The 20459-nt window shown below is 44.4% G+C and overlaps 1 protein-coding gene and 1 long non-coding RNA gene across 2 annotated transcripts in view; one reads left to right on the top strand and one right to left on the bottom strand.

Annotated features, from left to right (window-relative positions):
* LOC147023283 (myosin light chain kinase 3-like) overlaps positions 1-11413 on the bottom strand; it is a 193249-nt gene extending 181836 nt beyond the window's left edge. Inside the window, exon 1 of the mRNA XM_085888522.1 lies at positions 11288-11413. Within this exon, the coding sequence (XP_085744648.1) occupies positions 11288-11310 (23 nt within the window). The 5' untranslated portion in view covers positions 11311-11413. The remainder of the gene's footprint in view (positions 1-11287) is intronic.
* Positions 1-20237, top strand: part of LOC147023282 (uncharacterized) — a 157181-nt gene extending 136944 nt beyond the window's left edge. The window contains exons 5-6 of the long non-coding RNA XR_015060123.1: positions 5580-5752; positions 18257-20237. This is a non-coding gene — a long non-coding RNA (uncharacterized LOC147023282). The remainder of the gene's footprint in view (positions 1-5579; positions 5753-18256) is intronic.
* The last annotated feature ends 222 nt before the right edge of the window (positions 20238-20459 follow it).

Raw genomic sequence — 20459 nt, 5'->3', positions numbered from 1 at the left:
ATATTTTATATTTATTCATTCTCTCTTTCCTTCCTCTATCTCTCCTCCCTTTCTCTCTCTCTCTCTCTCTCTCTCTCTCTCTCTCTCTCTCTCTCTCTCTCTCTCTCTCTCTCTCTCTCTCTCTCTCTCTCTCTCTCTCTCTCTCTCTCTCTCTCTCTCTCTCTCTCTCTCTCTCTCTCTCTCTCTCTCTCTCTCTCTCTCTCTCTCTCTCTCTCTCTCTTTTCTCCCTTGCCTCCTTCTCTCTCTCTCTCTCTCTTTTCTCCCTTGCCTCCTTCTCTCTCTCTCTCTCTCTTTTCTCCCTTGCCTCCTTCTCTCTCTCTCTCTCTCTTTTCTCCCTTGCCTCCTTCTCTCTTCTCCATCTCCTTCTCTCTTTCCTCATTTTCTTCAACTCCTTCCTCATCCATCAATACCCTTGAACCACTTTCACTTCATAGAATATCATACATATATTCATCTGCATTTCTTGATATTCCTGCATCCAATTTTTTTTTTACAACAGGAAACCGATAAAATTTCTTCTGAATTTGTAAAGGAGCCTTGGATTTTCTCAACTTTGAAACCTTTTCAATGTTTAACATTGCAGTTAAATCCAAAGTTGTTGGTTTTGCAACATCAGTATAAAGCCAATCTTTTATTGAAAATACCCCATTCTTATGTTCTACAACATATTTATTAAAATACCGAATACCCTTTTCTTGAAGGTATGCTTGTACACAGAAATTATAATTTTCTTGAAGCCTTCTTGCTGTCATTTATGTATCAGAAATATATGACAGATTAATATGATGACAGGTAATACCTCCCCATATTCCCATTGTTAAATCAGTTTGTATTCCATTATGATATAAAATCCTGTTCTTTGCATTTTCATGATATAAACTACGGCAAAGCTGTTATTTATTTTAGCCTTATTAAATTATTTTCTTTGTTGTTTGCTAATCGTGCTTCAATAAATCTCATTATCGGCACCAAGTGGATAATATTCTTCCTTATGAGACTGATTTAATTCTTTCAGGTATTCTAGGTTGATTTTAAATGACCAATTATACTCTAAATCATTCATATCATATCCCCAATGTTCTATTCTCAAACAAAGATATGCCCTTCTTTATAAAAAATTATTTCAGTTAGAGCTGCGAATTCTGTATGACCTGGAGATAAAATCAACATTTCTGTATCTTTGGAATACACCGCCATTTTATTTAGGGATATATATTGTGATAAATCACTTGATCTCACCAAGTCATTAGCCTCAGTCGGGCTTGGATAATTTATTAATTTATCAGCATTTTTCATATTAATATTCTTTGTTACACAATATTTCTGTCATTCAGCCTGTGCTTTTGTGTAATAATTTGATAAATCAATATCCAGTTCTTGGGATACACCAAAGGTAGAACCATGTTTTACAACATGTCATTTATATTAAATAAAAAATATCATTAAAAAAATTTTTTTTGTGAAGTTGAAATAACACGTCGAGACATAATTGACCACAACACTTGGAATTTAATTCGTAGACTTGAAATGTTTGATAGACACCATTCTGTAAGAATTTCATGACTTCAACAGTTGGTGGAAGACCATAACTATGAAAATAATATTTAACCTGATTATTACAAATACAAACCCAATGAGAACCATTTCCCTTATGATCTTATATATTCATAATAATATTCTTTGTATATTTAGACAAGTTTGTTAATTCATCTCTCATACAAATAACCACATTTTCAATTTTTAATTTCTTATAATATCTGGCAAGTTCTATATTTAATGTTGTGTTCTTTTTAAATTCTTTAAACCACTCATCGATGCTCATTTATTCATGAGAAAGATATAATCCATTACCCCTTTTAGTTAATTTTACACCTGCTTGTAAAATAGAAGAAAACATATCTCTAACAATCTCGCTTTATCAGGTAGGCTTTCAAGTTTTTCAGCAAAATCTACAATTATACCACTTCCATTAATTTTTTTTCTCCAACTCTTTTTGAGCCTGTATTTGAGCTTTCCTTTCGTTGGCAGTTTTCACCGCTGCTGAAATACTGCCAGTCAATGCTCCAGCCACACTTAAACCAGCAAATAAAGGAATTAGAAATGGGAGAAATCCTCCACTCGTCTCTCTTATGGAATATTTCTCCAACTTCAGTTTTGACATTTTAATTTTAAGTGAGCCAGTTTCGTTCAAGATTTTCACTTGTTCTCTTGTGAGAAAAACATCAATTCTCACTGTTCCTTTTCTCTGAATTGTATTACCGTTAATCACACAAGGCTTTTGATTTTGAATACAAGATGATAGTTTATTAAGATTGATTTGATTAACATATACCGCAGTTGGCACTTTACTACTCATTTATTTCTCAAAAAATTATGTAACACTAATCATAACACCATTATCTGTATTAATCTGAAATTATGTTTCTTCCAAAAGCAAACAATTTGTATCAACTTCTTCACTCTCTCCTCTTTCAATGTACAGGGAAGTATCCACCCCATTCAACTTTATAGTTTCCTTTTGAGCACTCAGGTCAATTGCGTAGATTGTATATCGGCTTTTAAATGTAGCCATTTCCAAAATGGGTTCTTTATGACCATTGCTTTCACACACCTTTTGGAAAGACTTGTATGCTTCAGCAGAATAATGTTTTTTTACCAAACAATTTGCAATCTATCTCGTGTATAAAATGTTCCATCTAGAGAAACACGAAGTTGTTTAACCTTAGCATTATCACTCAACACATTCTTCTTATCAGTAGCAATCTCTCCATATGGTTTCTTAAAAATGAGCCACAGGTATCGTGGCTTTCCTTGCAGAACACCCAAATTCCATGTGTAAGTGGTTTGGTTCAGTTTAACTTCTTGACATCTTCTTTTAAGGTATGATACATTGAGTGGATTCTTTGAGTTAAGTCTTCTATTCAACATCTCTTCTGTTTTAAGATTAGGAGTATATTCACAAATATACCAACTCACTTTATCAATAACAAATATATTCTGAGCACCAAAAAGCAATTTATTTTCATTATTATTCCTTTGTAGTTGAAATCTAATTTTAAGTCTATACAGAACTTTATCATAATCACAAAATCCAAATATACTTTTAAGAGGAACTGCCATGGCAAAAATATTACCTGCTTTTGTATCGTCTATCTATAATTCCAGCAATCTCTGTGTGTGTGTGTGTGTGTGTGTGTGTGTGTGTGTGTGTGTGTGTGTGTGTGTGTGTGTGTGTGTGTGTGTGTGTGTGTGTGTGTGTGTGTGTGTGTGTGTGCGTGTGTGTGTGAGTGTGTGTGTGCGTGTGTGTGTGTGTGTGTGTGTGTGTGTGTGACCGCTGTTTCTCGAAAACCGCTGGTCCGATGTAATTGAAACTTGCCAGATATATTGCTGGGGACCTGAGGATGTGCCTTTTCAAGGTTTGATATAAATCGGACAAGTGCTTCCCAAGTTATGGCCATTTATTTACCAAACCAATGACAATACATGTTATTGCGTGGGCGTGGCCGATGGGGAAGGGAAGCTCAGCCGCGTTCCCCATTACGGGTTACAACATACGGACTTCCGGAGAGTGATGACTTTGTGTATTCTAATAATTTCTCGATTTCTTATGCGCATTTATAGATAAACACAATGCCGCAAGTTATGATCGTTTTCATATGAGACAGTGCATAAATTTCGGTAACATCAGAGTGCTAGTGTGCTCCGAACCAGGAAGTAATTTTTTTTTCTCTCTTCTCTTCTCTTTTTGTTTTTCCTTGCGAGGACATTGTGAAAAGGCAAAATACGTTGGCGCAAATTGAATAATTGGCCATTAAAACCTAAATTGCGAGTCATCGTAACTGTGATATGCGAACCTCCGCGCCACCCACGTACGGGCACGCGAGAGCGAAGAAACGGCCTGTGTGGTTGTTGTTTGTTGCTCGCGGTTTGAATATTTATTTATTTATTTATTTATTTTTTTAATGGGCAGCCGCGTTCCCCATTACGGGTTACAACGTACGGGCTTCCGGATAATGATGACTTCGTGTATATTCTGTGTGTGTAAATATCACAGCAGTTGATACTTCAATGCAAGCAATAATTTGTGGATTGCATGTGAACATTCCATATGGGCACGCACTACTTCCGCATTGTGATGACTTACTGTATTCTCATAATTTCTCGATTTCTTATGCGCATTTATAGATAAACACAATGCCCCAATCCAGTCGTCGTTTACGAGAGCGAAGGAACGGGCTGTGTGGTTGTTGTTTCTGGCACGCGGTTTGAAAGTTTTTTATTTTTTTTGCATGTACGGCCACGCACGTACGGGCACGTGAGAGCGAAGGAACGGCCTGTGGAGTTGTTTCTGGCATGCGGTTTGAAAGTTTTTTTGTTTTGTTTTGTTTGCACGTACAGGCACGCACCTACGGGCATGCACTAGTCATTATACATTGCCTTTCTTTGACTACAGCCAGGGTCTGTGTTTGTTCCTGTTGCCATATCAGGAATAAAACCTTCAACAGTCCGCTCAACCATTCCATCACGAAATGAATTTCGTGTAAGTTTCATCACTTCAGATGTAGCAGAGACATAATCAACCGCTTCAACTTCTTATGTTCCAATATACAAACGAACACTATCAAACATTATCCCGAAGAAATAATTTACGAGTGTAGCATTTGTGTTATTCGCAGCCTTAGTGAATGTAAATTTACACAACAAGAAACTATCGGCAAGATTCAAATAAGTTTGTTGATTATTTATTTCAAAACTATTTATTACATTTGTATTCCAGTCTGTTCCTGTTATAGCATTTACCTTGAAGTAGTCTTCTTTTTTAGTAGAGTTTGAGATGACAATGGTCTCATCTCAATCATAGATACTATCGATTGCTTCCATACTCATATTGTTTTATTCAAATTTTAAAAAAGATGTTCAAACTTTTGAAACCCTGACCCAAGTATTTGAATTATTTTCTGTCATTCTTGGGGAGACAATTGAGTTTTGCCTTTCTTATTTTATTTTATTTTATTGCTTGCAATTTATGGGATTCCTTTTGGGTGTCTTTTGTACTCTTTATAGCACCCGCTACATTTCCCACAGCAGAAGCAGTTGAACCAATTAGGTCTTTATGTTTAAGAATAGTTGAACCGATACCCATGAGAGTATCAATTATCCCATCTCCTCTAAATTGATGTCCAACACCCCTTTGTCTCTTAGGTTTATAGTATCCTCTACCAAGATACATACCTTCACCCTTGTAGTATGGGGAAAGGAACATCCCATCCCCTGTAATTATTTTATATTTCCCCAACTCGTGTTTCCTTACAATAACCATCGTATTCATTTATTGGAAAATTTCATGGAGGTGAATTCTAATGGATATAATGTCTCCATTAAAATAAATCATACGATTTATTTTGGTCGGTTATCCTAAAATTTACTCTGTATGTGATTTTTCCAGACACGGGTAGATAAACCAGATTTTTTTTGGTTCCACATTGAATATATAACAAATTGGGGTTAAGTATGCACTGAATGAAAGTATTGTATTTGTTCTTATTCCATCATTTTAATCTTATTCCATCTTATTCCAGCGAACCACAAGGGTCGCTCGCCGGTGTCTGGGTTTGGCTCGCTTCTCGCTGGTGCCCGGGTCGACGCGAAGACCACACGAGGTGGACAGGTCCGAGATAGACCCTGGTCTTCAGCTCGTCCTATCCCTCCGAGCTGAAGGCCTCAATAAAGGCTGTAGCCACCACTTCTTTGGGTGTGTGCGTATGTGTGTTCGTGGTGCCAGTCTGTTAAGTAGTGAACTGTATACCTTGTTCTCTTGTTGTACATACCTTGCATACCTCCATTTATTAATATTCGGTTTAGCTCTGCCCTTATGTGCTCCCCTCATCCCCCCATTGTAAATAAGCATCCCCATTTGTGAAATGTTTCAGCTCGTTCATGTCTATTCCTTCATTGGCTTCGCGTGCTACATGTTGGACAATTAGCCAGGCCGTTGCCGTTGTAACGGGATATTTGGGACCGACGGATCTCGGCGATCAAACTGCTAGGATCGCACACGGAACGAGTACGCTAAGCGGCTCATTCCGTACGGGAGTTGTCAAGGGTGAATTTCCCCGGTAGGTTGGACCACGTGGGTATTTAGGTAAATTGAAATTGGAATCGACCCTACCCCACGTGGTCTGTCTTGGTGAACTTCGGTCCAATAAGGGACCCATACTTTTCCGGAGTTTTCCGAAGAAGTACGATCTAAATTCCGGGCGATCGGTCGAGCCGACTCTGCAGCTCCATCTAGCGGTCGTGCTCGCAGCCGACGCCCGGCCCCACAACAATACAACCTCAACATTCAATCTTCACAAAACATATTATTCAATCACTCCCGGGAAAATCCTCGGCAGTGTCTTCGAACATTCTCACTCAAAGCCTGAACACGGAAGTGTTAAAACAAACCTGCATAAACCAATCTTTTTAATAACAGGTGCATATGGAAACACTGATAATTAAATTTGTGTTGTTGACAAAAAAATCACTATATACAACCTCAACATACTGTTACGAATTTGCGCCTGCCGGCGTGTGAACAGCCACTTTAGCCAATGGCAGCCGTCTCGCCCACCGGACGGACAATTTAGTCGCGACTTTCTGGAACAATGCCGAAAACCAGTCACGGGTGTACTCCAAGTGCACACCACGGCCTAGTCAAGACTCAACTCACGCGCTACAGGGTCAATCGCCGAATTATCGATATACCTAAGTATTCGCGCGGGCAGACTACCGAGAGACCGTACCTCAACGAAGGCCTGCTTGGACACGAACCGCTTAAGCGGTTCGTTCTGTTCTGGGATAACCGAGCGGTGTATTATCACCAGGCCTCGTTAGACCCGATTCTATTATCGGCTATTTAAAAGCCCGCTAAATTCCGAGAGCAATATGGCAGTTCAATTGGGAAAGAGGACACAATGAACGGGTTAACATTTAAACTCGCACATTTATTATTTACACACGTACACAGTATTGCAATGGAAAAAGTGAAACACGCATGCAGTTGATTTATGATGAATACGGGACAGGGACAAAACACGAACAAGGAAAAGCACTACAACCGTCTATTATTATTATTATTCACAAGCACTTACACAGTTCTACTTGTGGGACACGGCGCCAAAACATTCACACAAATAAAAGCAAGGAAAAGATCCCTTCAAAGACAAGGGGGTCAGACTGGACCCGTAGGCCTTTATTACGTGGGACTTGGCAGACCGAAGGAGTCCCACAAGACCGTTGCAGGTTACCTCCACCCTCGTGGTGCCTCGATGGGGTGACCCACGGCAGCTAGCGTAGCCGTGGTTGCGCCCATGCCTTGCCAGGCGGCCGGGTGAGTCGAGCCTCAGCCGGCGACGCTCTGAGAGGAATGAACGGGTTTGGATGCTCTTTCAAAGTTGATGCTCTTTGTAAGAACCCGTCCGTTCCTCAGCGATGCTCGGACTGTCCCGAAGCCCGATCATCTCAGACCGTTTGGCGCTGGCTGGCGAGCTCTCTCCGGCTCTCTCCCCACTAACGCGCAGGTCTGCGCGGCACAGCAGGCTCAGCCACGCTCTCCCTCTCGCGTGTCCTCTGCTCTCTTGGACATCGCCCCTCCTGTGTTCTCCCAACTCCAGACTTCACCGACCGACTCAACTCACTCTCCACTCTCGACTGACTGAACTGGCGCTCTGCGCACCCTTATATCGGGTCCGTGAGGCGAGATCTGACCTCCGCTCTCTGACCTCTGACCTCCACAGGCCCCGCCCCTTTCTCTCTTGTGATCCGAATTCCGAGGCGAAGCTTCCACACAGAGCGGACGTGGTAGAAATCACCAGACTTGCTCGGTGAGCGAACCCCCGCGTGTGCCTGCAGCGATGCTGTTCGCCAGGAACTCGCCGTGGCTGGCGCAAAAATGGCAGCGTTTGCGGAGTTGAAGGTGAGGTGATGTTATTCGGGTGGAGGAGATGTGGTTTAGGAGATGGTGGGGAGATGTCGTTGTTATGAAGGCGGTGTGGAGAGGGTGGTTGGTGGTTGACGTGGTGGTTGGTGGGTGGCGTGGAGAAGGTGGTTGGTGGTTGACGTGGTGGTTGGTGGGTGGCGTGGAGAAGGTGGTTGATGTGGTGGTTGGTGGGTGAAACGGAGAAGGTGGTTGGTGGTTGACGTGGTGGTTGGTCCAAAATAACGATAGTAAAGAAAAACGGCTAACTCAAAGATCACAGCCCGGTTGACACGAATAATCCCCATTAAACAATGGTGGGGAAATCTAACTGAACACGGACTTATCGGCATAACTGAACAAAGGACCTTTATGGTGTTCTGCGAATTTCCACAGCCCTAATAATACGATCCTCAGAATACATATTACTCCATCACTCCGAGGAAGAAAAAAAACAAAAAAACACAGGCAGTGTATTGGGCACAAGACCTGATCAAGGCCTGAAGGCCAATTACCTGATTTTAATATTTTTTTTAACTTTTCAATTTTTATTTATTTATCCATACATAGCCCTCGACCTTCCTCTGGATGAAAGAGGTCTTACAAAATTTGGTTGCACTGGTTCCTGCAGCATCTGAATGCATAAATGGATAAACACGAAAACACACATACAAACTTGGGAATTGTATCCCATTAATCCATTTTTTAATACTCCAACGTATAGTTTAATCAGAACGGCTCGATGTTTTGACCAGCAACCCGGCGTAAACCGGGCCTTCAATCGTTTTTTCCAAGAGCAATTTTTCTTGTTTGCCTCCTCATGGATTTCCCTTTCGGGGGTGGGGGATGGGCCTATTCCATCAACCAGTCACAAAGCTGGGTTGTGAGACCTCGTGACCATTGACGCATGGCAAGCTTGTGTTGCAGGCATCTCTTAGAGATGTGCATTGCATGTATTGGTTATGTGCCACTTTGTCTCTGTCCTCCTCCCACCATCGGCGCCTCTCTGGCGTGTTTGTGAATGAGAGCACCATATGCCTCCGGTAAGGCTGCAGTCTCCTCTGTCAGATGTGACTCATTTGCCCAGTGTGCCATGCCTCCAGCAGTCACCTCCTGGCACAGTTCAGGGATGCCGCCAGAACGTTCACATTGTCTCATAGGGGAACAGGACCCACCCTTAACCGGTGCTTCGCGATAGCAGTTCTTTCCGGATGATGACACTCATTTATTGGATAATTCAAATTGTGAATATGAGACTTCCGAAGACATAACTTGCTTTCCAGAAAACTAACATGGTGGATACATCGATTTTCTTCCTGACAATTGTGGTTGCAGTTAAGCCAGCTCTCCCACCAATGAGTTTGAAAGCTTCATATGCAAACAGATTCATTCTGTTTTTAATATACTAGTACGTGCCCGTACGTGCATGGCCATACGTGCAAAAAAAAAAAAAACTTTCGAACTGCGTGCCAGAAACAACAACCACACAGGCCGTTCATTCGCTCTTGCTTGGCTGTACGTGCAAACCAAAAAATAAAAAAACCCCAAAAAAACTTTCAAACAACCACACAGGCCGTTCCTTCGCTCTCGTAAACGGCGACTGGATTGGGGAATTATGTTTATCTATAAATGCGCATAAGAAATCGAGAAATTATTAGAATACAGTGTCATCACTATCCGGAAGTCCGTACGTTGTAACCCGTAATGGGGAATGCGCGGCTGAGGATCTCTTCCCCAATGGCCTCGCCTACGCCTCAACGTGTCCTGTGATTGGTAACTAAATGGCGCATCGGCCACGCCTACGCAGCAACGTGTCCTTTCATGGGTTGGTAAATAAATGGCCATAACTTGGGAAGCACTTGTCCGATTAATATCAAACCTTGAAAAGGCACATCTTCAGGTCCCCAGCAATATACCTGGCAAGTTTCAATTAGATCAGACCAGTGGATCGTCGAGAAACAGCGGTCACACACACACACACACACACACACACACACACACACACACACACACACACACACACACACACACACACACACACACACACACACATTGCTGGAATTATAGATAGATAAGATATACTGATATAAATGCAAGTTGCACGATTGTGTTTGAATGGGGAAAACATCGTAACCACAGCACATATAATGCTGAATGATACCTCATTTGAGAGTTCTTGTGTCTGGACATTGCATGCGGAGGTCTACAAATATCGATATTCACGAAATTTCAAATTCAGTGCATTTTCATTTTTGTGGCGACTTTTCAGCACACACATGCAGTGGATTGGTTCAAAGTTGCTGGTTCGCACACCTCCTGGAAGTAAAAATAATAATACAAGCACAAGCTATTCAGTCAATTCTGTCCAATGTATAATTACCTTGTCATCGATTTACTTAACCAAGAAACCTGATCAGTATTAACATTTAGTGACTACTATGCCGTCAAAGACATTCCCAGCAAACTCCATGAATACCGGGGTGGCAATTTATAGCTTCGTCGAGATTCGAGCCCAGGCTCGACGGCTCAAAGGAAAGTGCACAAAGCCCGAGGTTATCTTGGAAATCCAGGATTAATAAATAACAGGAAAGAATACAGAAATTCCTCTAACAATTCAGTATTTTAGGAGGATTTCAAACAAAGTGTTCAGACAGAAACTTTCAACAGCAATTAGTGCAAAGCACAAAATTTCCTGAGTATATCCGAATGTACAGAAAACAACTAAAATTAGATGATTCTCGTATCCAGATCCGGATTTGGATCTTCAACAAAATGAAATCAAGTAGTTGTGGTCACACACCCAACCTGTCCGTCAAGTTTCATCTGAATCCGTCCACAACTTTTTGAGTAATTGTGCTATGTATATCATTTTGACCCAATGGTGAAGAATCACTGAAAAATTCTCGTAGTCGGATCTGGATCCGGATCTTCACCAAAATCGAATCAGTTCGTCCTTGTCACACACCCAACCTGCACACAAAACTTCACATTAAACATGGATCCGTACACAACTTTTTGAGGTGTCCTGCACACAAACAAACAAACAAACAAACAAACAGACAGAGAGGGGTGAAAACATAACCTCCTTCACCTTCGGTGGTGGTGGTAATTACAGAAATATTGCACAGAAGCATCCAGTAAAGATTAGGAAAAGGTTGTGTCCTTTCCTTTCAAAGCAATTTTTTTTTTATAAAGTCTCTCTTGGTGAAGGTTTCTACCTCATTCAAAAAAAAAAAACATTAAATTAATTTCGGAAGAAACCAGCAAGAGAGTAGAAAGAACACTATGCAAGATAACAGATAAAGAGCTAAATACCGGGAAACAACTCACCAGTGCGTCTCCAGCAACCCCATACTCAGGAACTACCCTTTGCTTGTCTGTGTGCCTGGATATGTCTGCCAGCCAGAGTCTAATAATGGAAAACAGTACAGAGATAAAGACCCGCGGCCCATGATTGTTCTGGGCACTTTACTGTAAAAGCATCCTCAACAACGGCACTGGATTCATTGAGAAAACTTTTTATTTTATGAACTACAATGGACCACCACCCAAAAGCAAGAGATGTATGTCTATAACAGTTTTTTAGATTGTATGTCTCCCATCAACAACAGAGAAACTTATTGCTGCACGACTTCAATGCCATGAGTTAGGATTCAAGAGAGGGATTCTTAACAATAGATCATATTACCTCCGCCAACGAAGATGGACGGAGCTGGAGGTTGTTTTTCACCCCTGTTTGTCTGTTTGTTTGTGTGCAAGATATCTCAAAAAGTTGTGTACCGCGACAAAACTTTGTGGACAGGTTAGGTGTGTGACAAGGTTGAATTGATAATATTTTGGTGAAGATCCAGATCCTGACACCAGAATTACCCTCACCACAAAAGGTGGAGGGAGGTTATGTTTTCACCCCTGTCTTGTCTGTGAACAGGATATCTCAAAAAGTTGTGGATGGATTCAGACAAATATTGGTGGACCGGTTGGGTGTGTGACATCCATCCATTAGGATCATACGCTGTACAAAGCATCTGTGCTGCCAAAGCTGTGCCCTGGGCTATTGTGCACAATTCTGGACAGGTCACCACACTGTTGCAGGATATTCAAATGGCTCAATCACCCCAGCAAGCTGGTACTGATTTTGCCAACCTCAGAAGGATAATAGGCTGAGTAAACCCCACCTGGTATAAATTCAACAGCTAAACAGGAATTGAACTCACGACCCAAGGATCCCAAGCCCACCACCCTCACCATTAAGCCAATACCAGGCAAATGTTTGTGACAAGGAAGAATTTAGTTCCGTTTTAGTGAAGATCAGTATCCGAATTCAGATCCGAATTTTTTTTTCGTGATTTCTCACCATTGAGAGACAGGGATAAAAACGATATATAGCACGATGTCTCACAAAGTTGTGGACGGATTCAGACGAATCTTGGTGGACATGTTAGGTGTATGACAAGGACGAATCCAGTCAACTTTGATGAAGATCTGAATCTGGATCCAGATATGACTTAAAAAATATTTTTTCTCAGTGATTCTTCACCATTGAGTGATCGGGACAAAAACGATATATAATATAGCAGGATGTTTCAAAAAGTTGTGCAAGAGTTGTGACAAAACTTGGTGGATGAGTTGGGGGAGATGACAACAATAAGTCGATTGGATTTTGGTTTCACTCCGAATCCAGATCCGACCTATCAGTGGGATACAAAACATAAACTGTTCAGCCTGGGGAAGGTATACTCTCCACCGAATGTGCCCCCAAGGGGTTTATGGAGGCCGTGCACTGAGTGTGCCCCAAGGGGTTTAGGGAGGCCGCACACTGGGTGCGCCCCCAAGGGGTTTAGGGAGGCCGCACACTGGGTGTGCCCCCAAGGGGTTTAGGGAGGCCGCACACTGGGTAGTGCCCCAAGGGGTTTAGGGAGGCCGCACACTGGGTGCGCCCCCAAGGGGTTTAGGGAGGCCGCGCACTGGGTGCGCCCCCAAGGGGTTTATGGAGGCCGCACACTGGGTGTGCCCCCAAGGGGTTTATGGAGGCCGCGCGCTGGGTGGCGCCCCAAGAGGTTTATGGATGCCGCACACTGGGTGTGCCCCCAAGGGGTTTATGGAGGCCGCACACTGGGTGTGCCCCCAAGAGGTTTAGGGAGGCCGCGCGCTGGGTGTGCCCCCAAGAGGTTTAGAGAGGCCGCGCGCTGGGTGCGCCCCCAAAGGGTGTAGGGAGGCCGCGCGCTGGGTGCACCCCGAGGGGTTTAGGGAGGCCGCGTGATGGGTGCACCCCAAGGGGTTTCGGGAGGCCTCGTGTCGTGTGCGCCCCCCAAGGGGTTTATGGAGGCCGTGCACTGGGTGCGCCCCGAGGGGTTTAGGGAGGCCGCGTGCCGGGTACACCCCCAAGGGGTTTAGGGAGGCCGCGCGCTGGGTGCGCCCCAAGGGGTTTATGGAGTCCATGCTTTGGGTGCGCCCCAAGGGGTTTATGGAGGGTTTTAGGGAGGCCGCGTGCCTGGTACGCCCCCAAGGGTTTATGGAGGGGTTTAGGGAGACCCCACCCCGGATACGCCCCTGATTTACTCATCCTCATGATTTTATTGTACAAAATGGAAATCTAGTTCATATTTGCTGTAACACCATGACACAGTCAATAATCATTATTTTATAGTTTATTTCATCACTTTTGTTTCTGACTCTAAACTTGCATGATTTTATTATTTCATTAATTTACCATGTTACACATATGTGCATTTAACTCTTTCAGAAGATTACCAATTAATAGCGATTTGTATAAATGGCAAAGTGCACTGGGATTCAATTCCGACCTCATCCTGGTGGTTGCATCATTTACTGAGGCGACGCTGTGCCGCTGATGCGGTGCCCCTGCCCATTCAGGTCAGGTCAGGTATGGGAGCATGTGCCAGAACAGCGCGTCGCTGCGTCCACTTTCCGCCGGTACTCCAGGGGCCTCAGTCTGGCCATCCCCCAGGCAGATGCCAGGCCCATCCCCATCTCCTTGAGATGATGGTCAACCTGCTGCAACCACGGGGCACGTGGTCAGCCCATTGGCCTCCTCCACTCATGAGACTCCCTCGCTGAGAGAATCTGGTGAGCAGGATCAGCATCAGGAAAACGAGCCACATGTCCATACAGCCGCAACTGACGCTCACAGACTATGCAGGTAACAAATCTCATCCGAGTCTCTCTCAGCAACCGCTCGTTGGACACAAAATCCGACCAGCGATAGCCAAGGATTCTCCGAAGACACCTGGTACCAAAGGAATTAAGTCTCCGTTTCAGATCCTTGGTCAGAGTCCAAGTCTCGCACCCATAGAGCAAGACTGGAAGTACCAAGGACCTGAAGACTCGGACTTTCGTCCTCCCGCACAGGTACCGGCAGCGCCACACCCCATGATCCAGTGAATCTATGACTCCCCAGGCCCGACCCAGACGTCTATTGACCTCTGACTCGCAGCCAGCAGAGACATGAATATCACTGCCTTGGTAAGTGAATCTCTCCACGAACTCAACATCCTCACCACAAACAGACACAGACAGGACAGCAGCATCCAAGATGTCACCGAAAGCCTGGATCTTAGTTTTGACCCAAGAAACCCGTAATCCCAGCGGCTCCGACTCCTCATTCAGCACCTCGAGGGCCCCCAAGAGGATGTCTAAAGTCTCCGCAAAGATGACTGCATCATCTGCAAAATCGAGGTCCGAGATCTTGACATTGCCAAACGATGCACCGCAACTTGATCTCTCCGACATCCTCCCTTGAATCCAGTCCATACAAGTGCTGAAAAGTGTGGGGGCAAGTACACATCCCTGACGAACTCCAGTAACAACTGGAAATAAGTCAGAGATGGTACCACCACACTTCACAGCACTCTCAGTACCAGAGTAGAGTTCAGACATCAGATCGATCAGTTTTGGTGGCACCCCACGAAGACCAAGAATCCTCCAGAGGACATCCCGATTCACTGAATCGAACGCTTTACAGAGATCAACATAGGCTGCAAGCAGCCCCTGCCGAAACTCTCGTCTGCGTTCGGTGAGGACATGAAGGGCAAGGATACGGTCAATCGTTGACCTCTTTGGTGTAAAGCCTGACTGCTCTGGACGCTGGTGCTCACGCAGATGGTGGCGAACCCTATCAAGAATTATCCGAGCAAAGACCTTGCCCGGCACTGAGAGCAGCGTCACCCGTCGGTAGTTGTTGCAGTCTTGGCGATCACCCTTCCCTTTCCAGAGAGGGACAACAAGGCCCCTCTTCCAATCAGTTAGGATGATGCCTGTGTTCCAGGCAGAGCACAAAACTGCATGCAACGACACGAGTGCAGCATTTCCACCAGCCTTGAGAAGTTCGGCATGGATGCCACAGATCCCTGGAGCTTTGCCCCGTTTCAACTGGTTCACCGCAGCCCGTGTTTCCCCAAGCGAAGGTGGACCACAGTTGATTTGAGGGTCAGCAACAGGGATTGTAACACCCTTGACGTCCAACTCGACAGCTGGGGGATCAGCCTGGTACAACCGCTCAAAGTAACCGGCCCAGCGGGCCTTCACTTCAGACTCCTCTGTCAAGAGCCTACCACTCTCTGCTCGAACTGCAGTGCTCCGAGGGATGGGCTTGGATGAACGTAATGCGCAAATTCCCCTGTAAGCGGGACGAGAATCACCTGTCCACAGGTGATGCTCTACCCCCTCACAGATTCCTAGCACATAGGCCTCCTTGTCCACCCTCAGTGCACGTACAGTTTTACGCCTCAGCTCCCTGAACAGCTCAGCTCTGCCATTCAGCCTGGCCCTGCGACTCTGGTCAATGGTATCCAGTGTCCCTTGAGAGAAAATTCTTCTTTGCCCTGCGGTGAGCTCCAAGGCATCCACCGGCAACATCAACGACGGTGGTCTTGAAGGTGCTCCACAACTCTTCAGGACCCCCCAAAGCACCCAGACCCCCCAAGTGTCCACTCAGCCTGTTCGCAAACTCCTCAGCTACTCTCTCATCCCTGAGCTTGGCAACATCCAGCCGAGGCTGGGATGGTACCATTCTCCAGGATTTAAGGTGCAGCTTTAGAGTTGCTACAACAAGCCTGTGGTCAGTATTGAGGAACTGAGCACTCCGGTAGACCCTGCAGTTCTGGATCATCCTCCAACGACCGCCAATGAGGACATGGTCAATCTCCTTTGCCACACCGCCAGCGTTGGAATACCAAGTCCAGCGATGAGCTTGTGTGCGCTGAAACCATGAACCAGCCACCCTAAGTCCATGACTTCTTGCAAAGTCAAGGAACTTAGTGCCATTCTGGTTCATAGTTCCTAACCCATGGGGACCAACACACACCTCATAACCATCCCTATCAGTTCCAGTCGATGCATTGAAATCCCCCAAGACTAGAAGTGTATCTCGTCTGGGGCACTGATCAACCACAGACTCGAGTGTAGCGTAGAATGCATCCTTCACGGTGAGATCACTCGCCTCAGTCGGAGCATAAACAGAGACCAGGGAAATGACACCTAGGAGTGACGAATCCTTAATCTCATAATACGCTCGTTGACCGGTGTTACCTCAATTATCATTGGGGTCAGCTTATTGGACACAGCTACAGCAACTCCTTGGGTATGGTAACCATCAGAGCGACCAGACCAATAGTAGGTGTAACCACCCACCATTATCTCGCCGCAATCCGGTCTCCGAACCTCAGAGAGAGCTGCAATCCCGATGTCCAAACGCTTGAGCTCAGATGATAACGGAGACAAGTGATCATCCTCTCTTAGGGATCGGACATTCCAGGCACCCACCCGAAGGGACCGCCTCAGGTTAACCCAAGGAGACCGCCGTCTGGTGGACGACACCTCAGCACCACTCCGACACACTCTCCCGCAATCTGACCCAGGGATGTTACCCCGTGGTTTCCCTCCTATCAAAGATTGGGGGTCCCGAAGGCTTTGCCCCAATCCCGTCATCCGGTGAGCTGCCCTGCGAAGGGAAGCTGCACAGGAGGTTCTCCCACGGAGTGGGTTTTCAGATGTTTTTGCGTTTTTGCGTTTTGCGGAATGAAGGGTTTTACGGTGGCCGGAGTGCAAATCCTGCCACCAACCTCCTAATAAGAAGTGACCCAACTGCAGGAGGACGTCCGCAGACACAGTTGGGCACTAGATATGGATGGCCGTTGGCTCACAAGGAGCTCCTACGCCCTTTGACAGGTTTTGTTTTTAATCCTGCTGGGTGTCCATATCCAAACACCCTCCTCACCAGAAAACCTGGTGGGGGAGACGGTTTAGTCGCCGACAACCCGACCATGGAACAGGTTAGTACAGGTTTACATGGTACCTGTAGCAGGTCACAGATCGAACCTGACCTGACAAAACCTGCCCATTCGAACCGAACCTGCCCATTCACGGGCAGGAATTTGTAATTTGTTTCGTGTGCCGGTGATAACTCGTCTCCATTTCGAGAAAGACACCGTGGGATCTTTAATGTCCACCGACTAATGTGAGCACACAGGACGACCCGTTTAATGTCCTGGTCCCGGGGGACGCACACACATTGATGCCTCAATCTGCCTGCGCAAAACCAGGGTGATAGTTTATAGCTCGGTCAAGATTCAAACCAAAAAACTTAGTATTATCAAAGAACAATGGAACAAATGTTTATTCTGTCCTAGTTTAAACCAGGTGGATATAAATGTCTTGATTACAAAGTGTACAATGGCTTTACTCCATCTTGTCTCATTGACATCCATTCACCACCTGATTGTTCTGGAGGTACACGCTGTACTTCTGACTTCTTTATTTGTTCAATAATAATTTTATCTCAAAGTTAATTGTGTTTTATCTCTGGCATCTGGAATTCTCTCGAGTCCGTTAAGTCACGTGCTCATCTGCAGTTTCTGCACCATACCTCTATTTACATTTTCTATACATCTTATCACTGCTCTTCTGTTTATGATGTTATGTGATATCATTGAGATTAACTTCTGGAGTGACGTTAATGATGCTATTAAGGTTGGTGTTAACCGAACGGTTAAGGTGGAAACATCTTAGGGTCTTGAGTTTAAGCCCCCATCAAATCCGTTTAAATAACACCAGTTGGGTTTACTCAGCCTGTCATCCTTCTGAGGTTGGCAAAAAGAGTACTAGCTTACTGGGAGCAGGGGGCACTGCATCAGTGGCACAGCTGTGCTCAGCAATGATCCAACCAGCAGCCGCAGGCTCCATGCGAAGTAATAATAATAATGATGATGCAAATTCTTGTTTCGTACCATGTGATATTTTGTATGTTACTAATAGTTGTTGTTGTTGTTGTTCGTCTTTCAGCTGCTCACGTTAGGGGTCGCCACAGCGGATCATCCGTTATGATCCGCATACTGATTTGGCATAGGTTTTACGCCGGATGCCCTTCCTGACGCAACCCTGGTCGCCTCTTACGACACAGGGATAAGGATTGGGTTTCGCCATGATTCCAAGCTGCCCTACACCCTCTCATAGCGCAGCCCAGCGCAGAGTGCCGGTCCTCAAGTGATCCTCCAACCCAAACCTCCGAGTCGCCGGATTACAGGCGCACGCCACTACACCCGGTTTTGTATGTTACTAATAGCACTGCTATTATTATCATTATTTTATATTTTAATTTTCCATGAGATATTTCAACTTTTGTTTTGCATGATGTCATGTGGACAGTAGTTTTACAAACAGAATGCAGCGAGCCAGTAGCTCCTCCAAACAGTTATCGCCACACCCTGGGGGCTATGGTCAAAGATTGCTGAACTTTAGCTGAACTAAGCTTTCGCTGAGGTCTATGTTGAATTGTTGCCACAGGCCGATGAACCGGCAAGGCTCATCCTACAGCGTTTTTCCAAAATATTTACAACTAGAAGGGCACTCATAAAGTGCATAGTCTCACCTTGCACACACATTCTGAACAATAATTCCATCGTTATAATGAACATGACATTATTATGGCCCACTGCTATTATTGCCCATATCCTGGTATCATCCATACACCCTATTATGTCATATACATTGCCATTATCCGAAGCTTTATTGTTTGTTTATTAGGATATTATTAACCACTTTTGTGCATACTAAGGCAAAATTGCATCATTAAAGGTGAATATGAAGAAATTTTTTTTTACTATATATTCCCTGTGGCTAGTCAGTCAATCATATGTATGAAGTTTCATATCGATCTGTTAAGTGGTTCTGGAGAAGATTTTTTTTTACAGCGCGTGCGCTGTATACAATTGCACCGAGTTTGAAATGTCCCCGGTGTCTACCACGTCTCCGGTGTCCCGGTGTCCCCCCCTCCCCCACGTGCCTGTGACAGCCAATGACGGCCGTCCGGTAGATGCAGTGCGTAACCGAGACGGAAATGGCGACAACTGACGGAAATACCCGAGTATTTCAATGGAAATTTGTGAAACTAACGTGTTATATATGTGAAAACCATTGAATTTATTGCTTGACGGGAAAAGAGCAAGTAACGCGCCCCTCTCATGTACGAACGACCGAAAGACGTCATTTCCGCCCACCATCGCATTTCTTGCCGAATGCTGAAAGCAAAGTTCTTCTTATTTTACATCATTCTTTTGCGGCCCCCTGCCATGCTGTATCAAACGGTTTCATTCCTTCTGTTATATATAAAGGTGCTTATCACAATAATAACAATATTTTTACATTTCAAATATTAAGTCCGCTTTTTAATTGTTTTTCAACTGAAAAAGCATAAATTGCATATTTTAACATTAGTGTACTCATTTGCTTCACCACACGTGCTGTATCGAAGGATTTCACTTGTTTTTCATAACGTTTTTCTTTTCAATCCAATATTGGGCCACGAGCCCACGTGACCGATGACGTCATAAATTTAATTCTTCACTCGCATCGGGTCGAAGATCAGATATATGAAGTCTCAGATTTTTCAGATAAGAATTTCGATTCAACCAGTAATGGATGGAATACCACTTCACCGATGACATCATCGTAATCACCCTATACATCCCATGGGGAGTTCATGACATATGCAAAGTTTCAATCTTTTTTAGTTTTGCAGTTTCAGAGAAAACAAGCTCAAATGAGCTAAGATCCTCGTCCTCTTAATGATGACGTCATAAAAACGAATATGACGTCATTGTGATGTATCAGGATTGCGATAAATTATTATCTGTGCTAATGCCTGGCTTGATTCCCGCAAACAGAATTCAAACAGCTTGCCTAGTTTCGGAGATAATGGTATAGGCGATTTCCATTAGCGGCGATATTATGACGTCAACTTTTTTCTAGGAATAATTTCCAAAATCGGAGAAATCGGAGAATTTCCAAAATCGAAAAAAAATTTACTGCCTGCGCGTGGGCTTTCTGCATATACATGGCAAGTTTCACGAAGATCCGATGAAAACTCTGGGTTGTGAAACAAAATATGTTAAAAAATAGGAATGACGTCATAAAAATTGATATGACGTCATAGTGATGTATCATATATGCGGAAATTCATCTCTGCTAATGCCCTGTTCGATTCCTG

The sequence above is a fragment of the Eptatretus burgeri genome, chromosome 7 (assembly GCF_056783735.1).
Source record: "Eptatretus burgeri isolate ZD-2024b chromosome 7, Ebu_testis_v1, whole genome shotgun sequence".
Classification (NCBI taxonomy): Eukaryota; Metazoa; Chordata; class Myxini; order Myxiniformes; family Myxinidae; genus Eptatretus; species Eptatretus burgeri.
The sequence above is the reverse complement of the archived record's forward strand: the minus strand, read 5'-3'. Positions and strand labels throughout refer to the sequence as shown.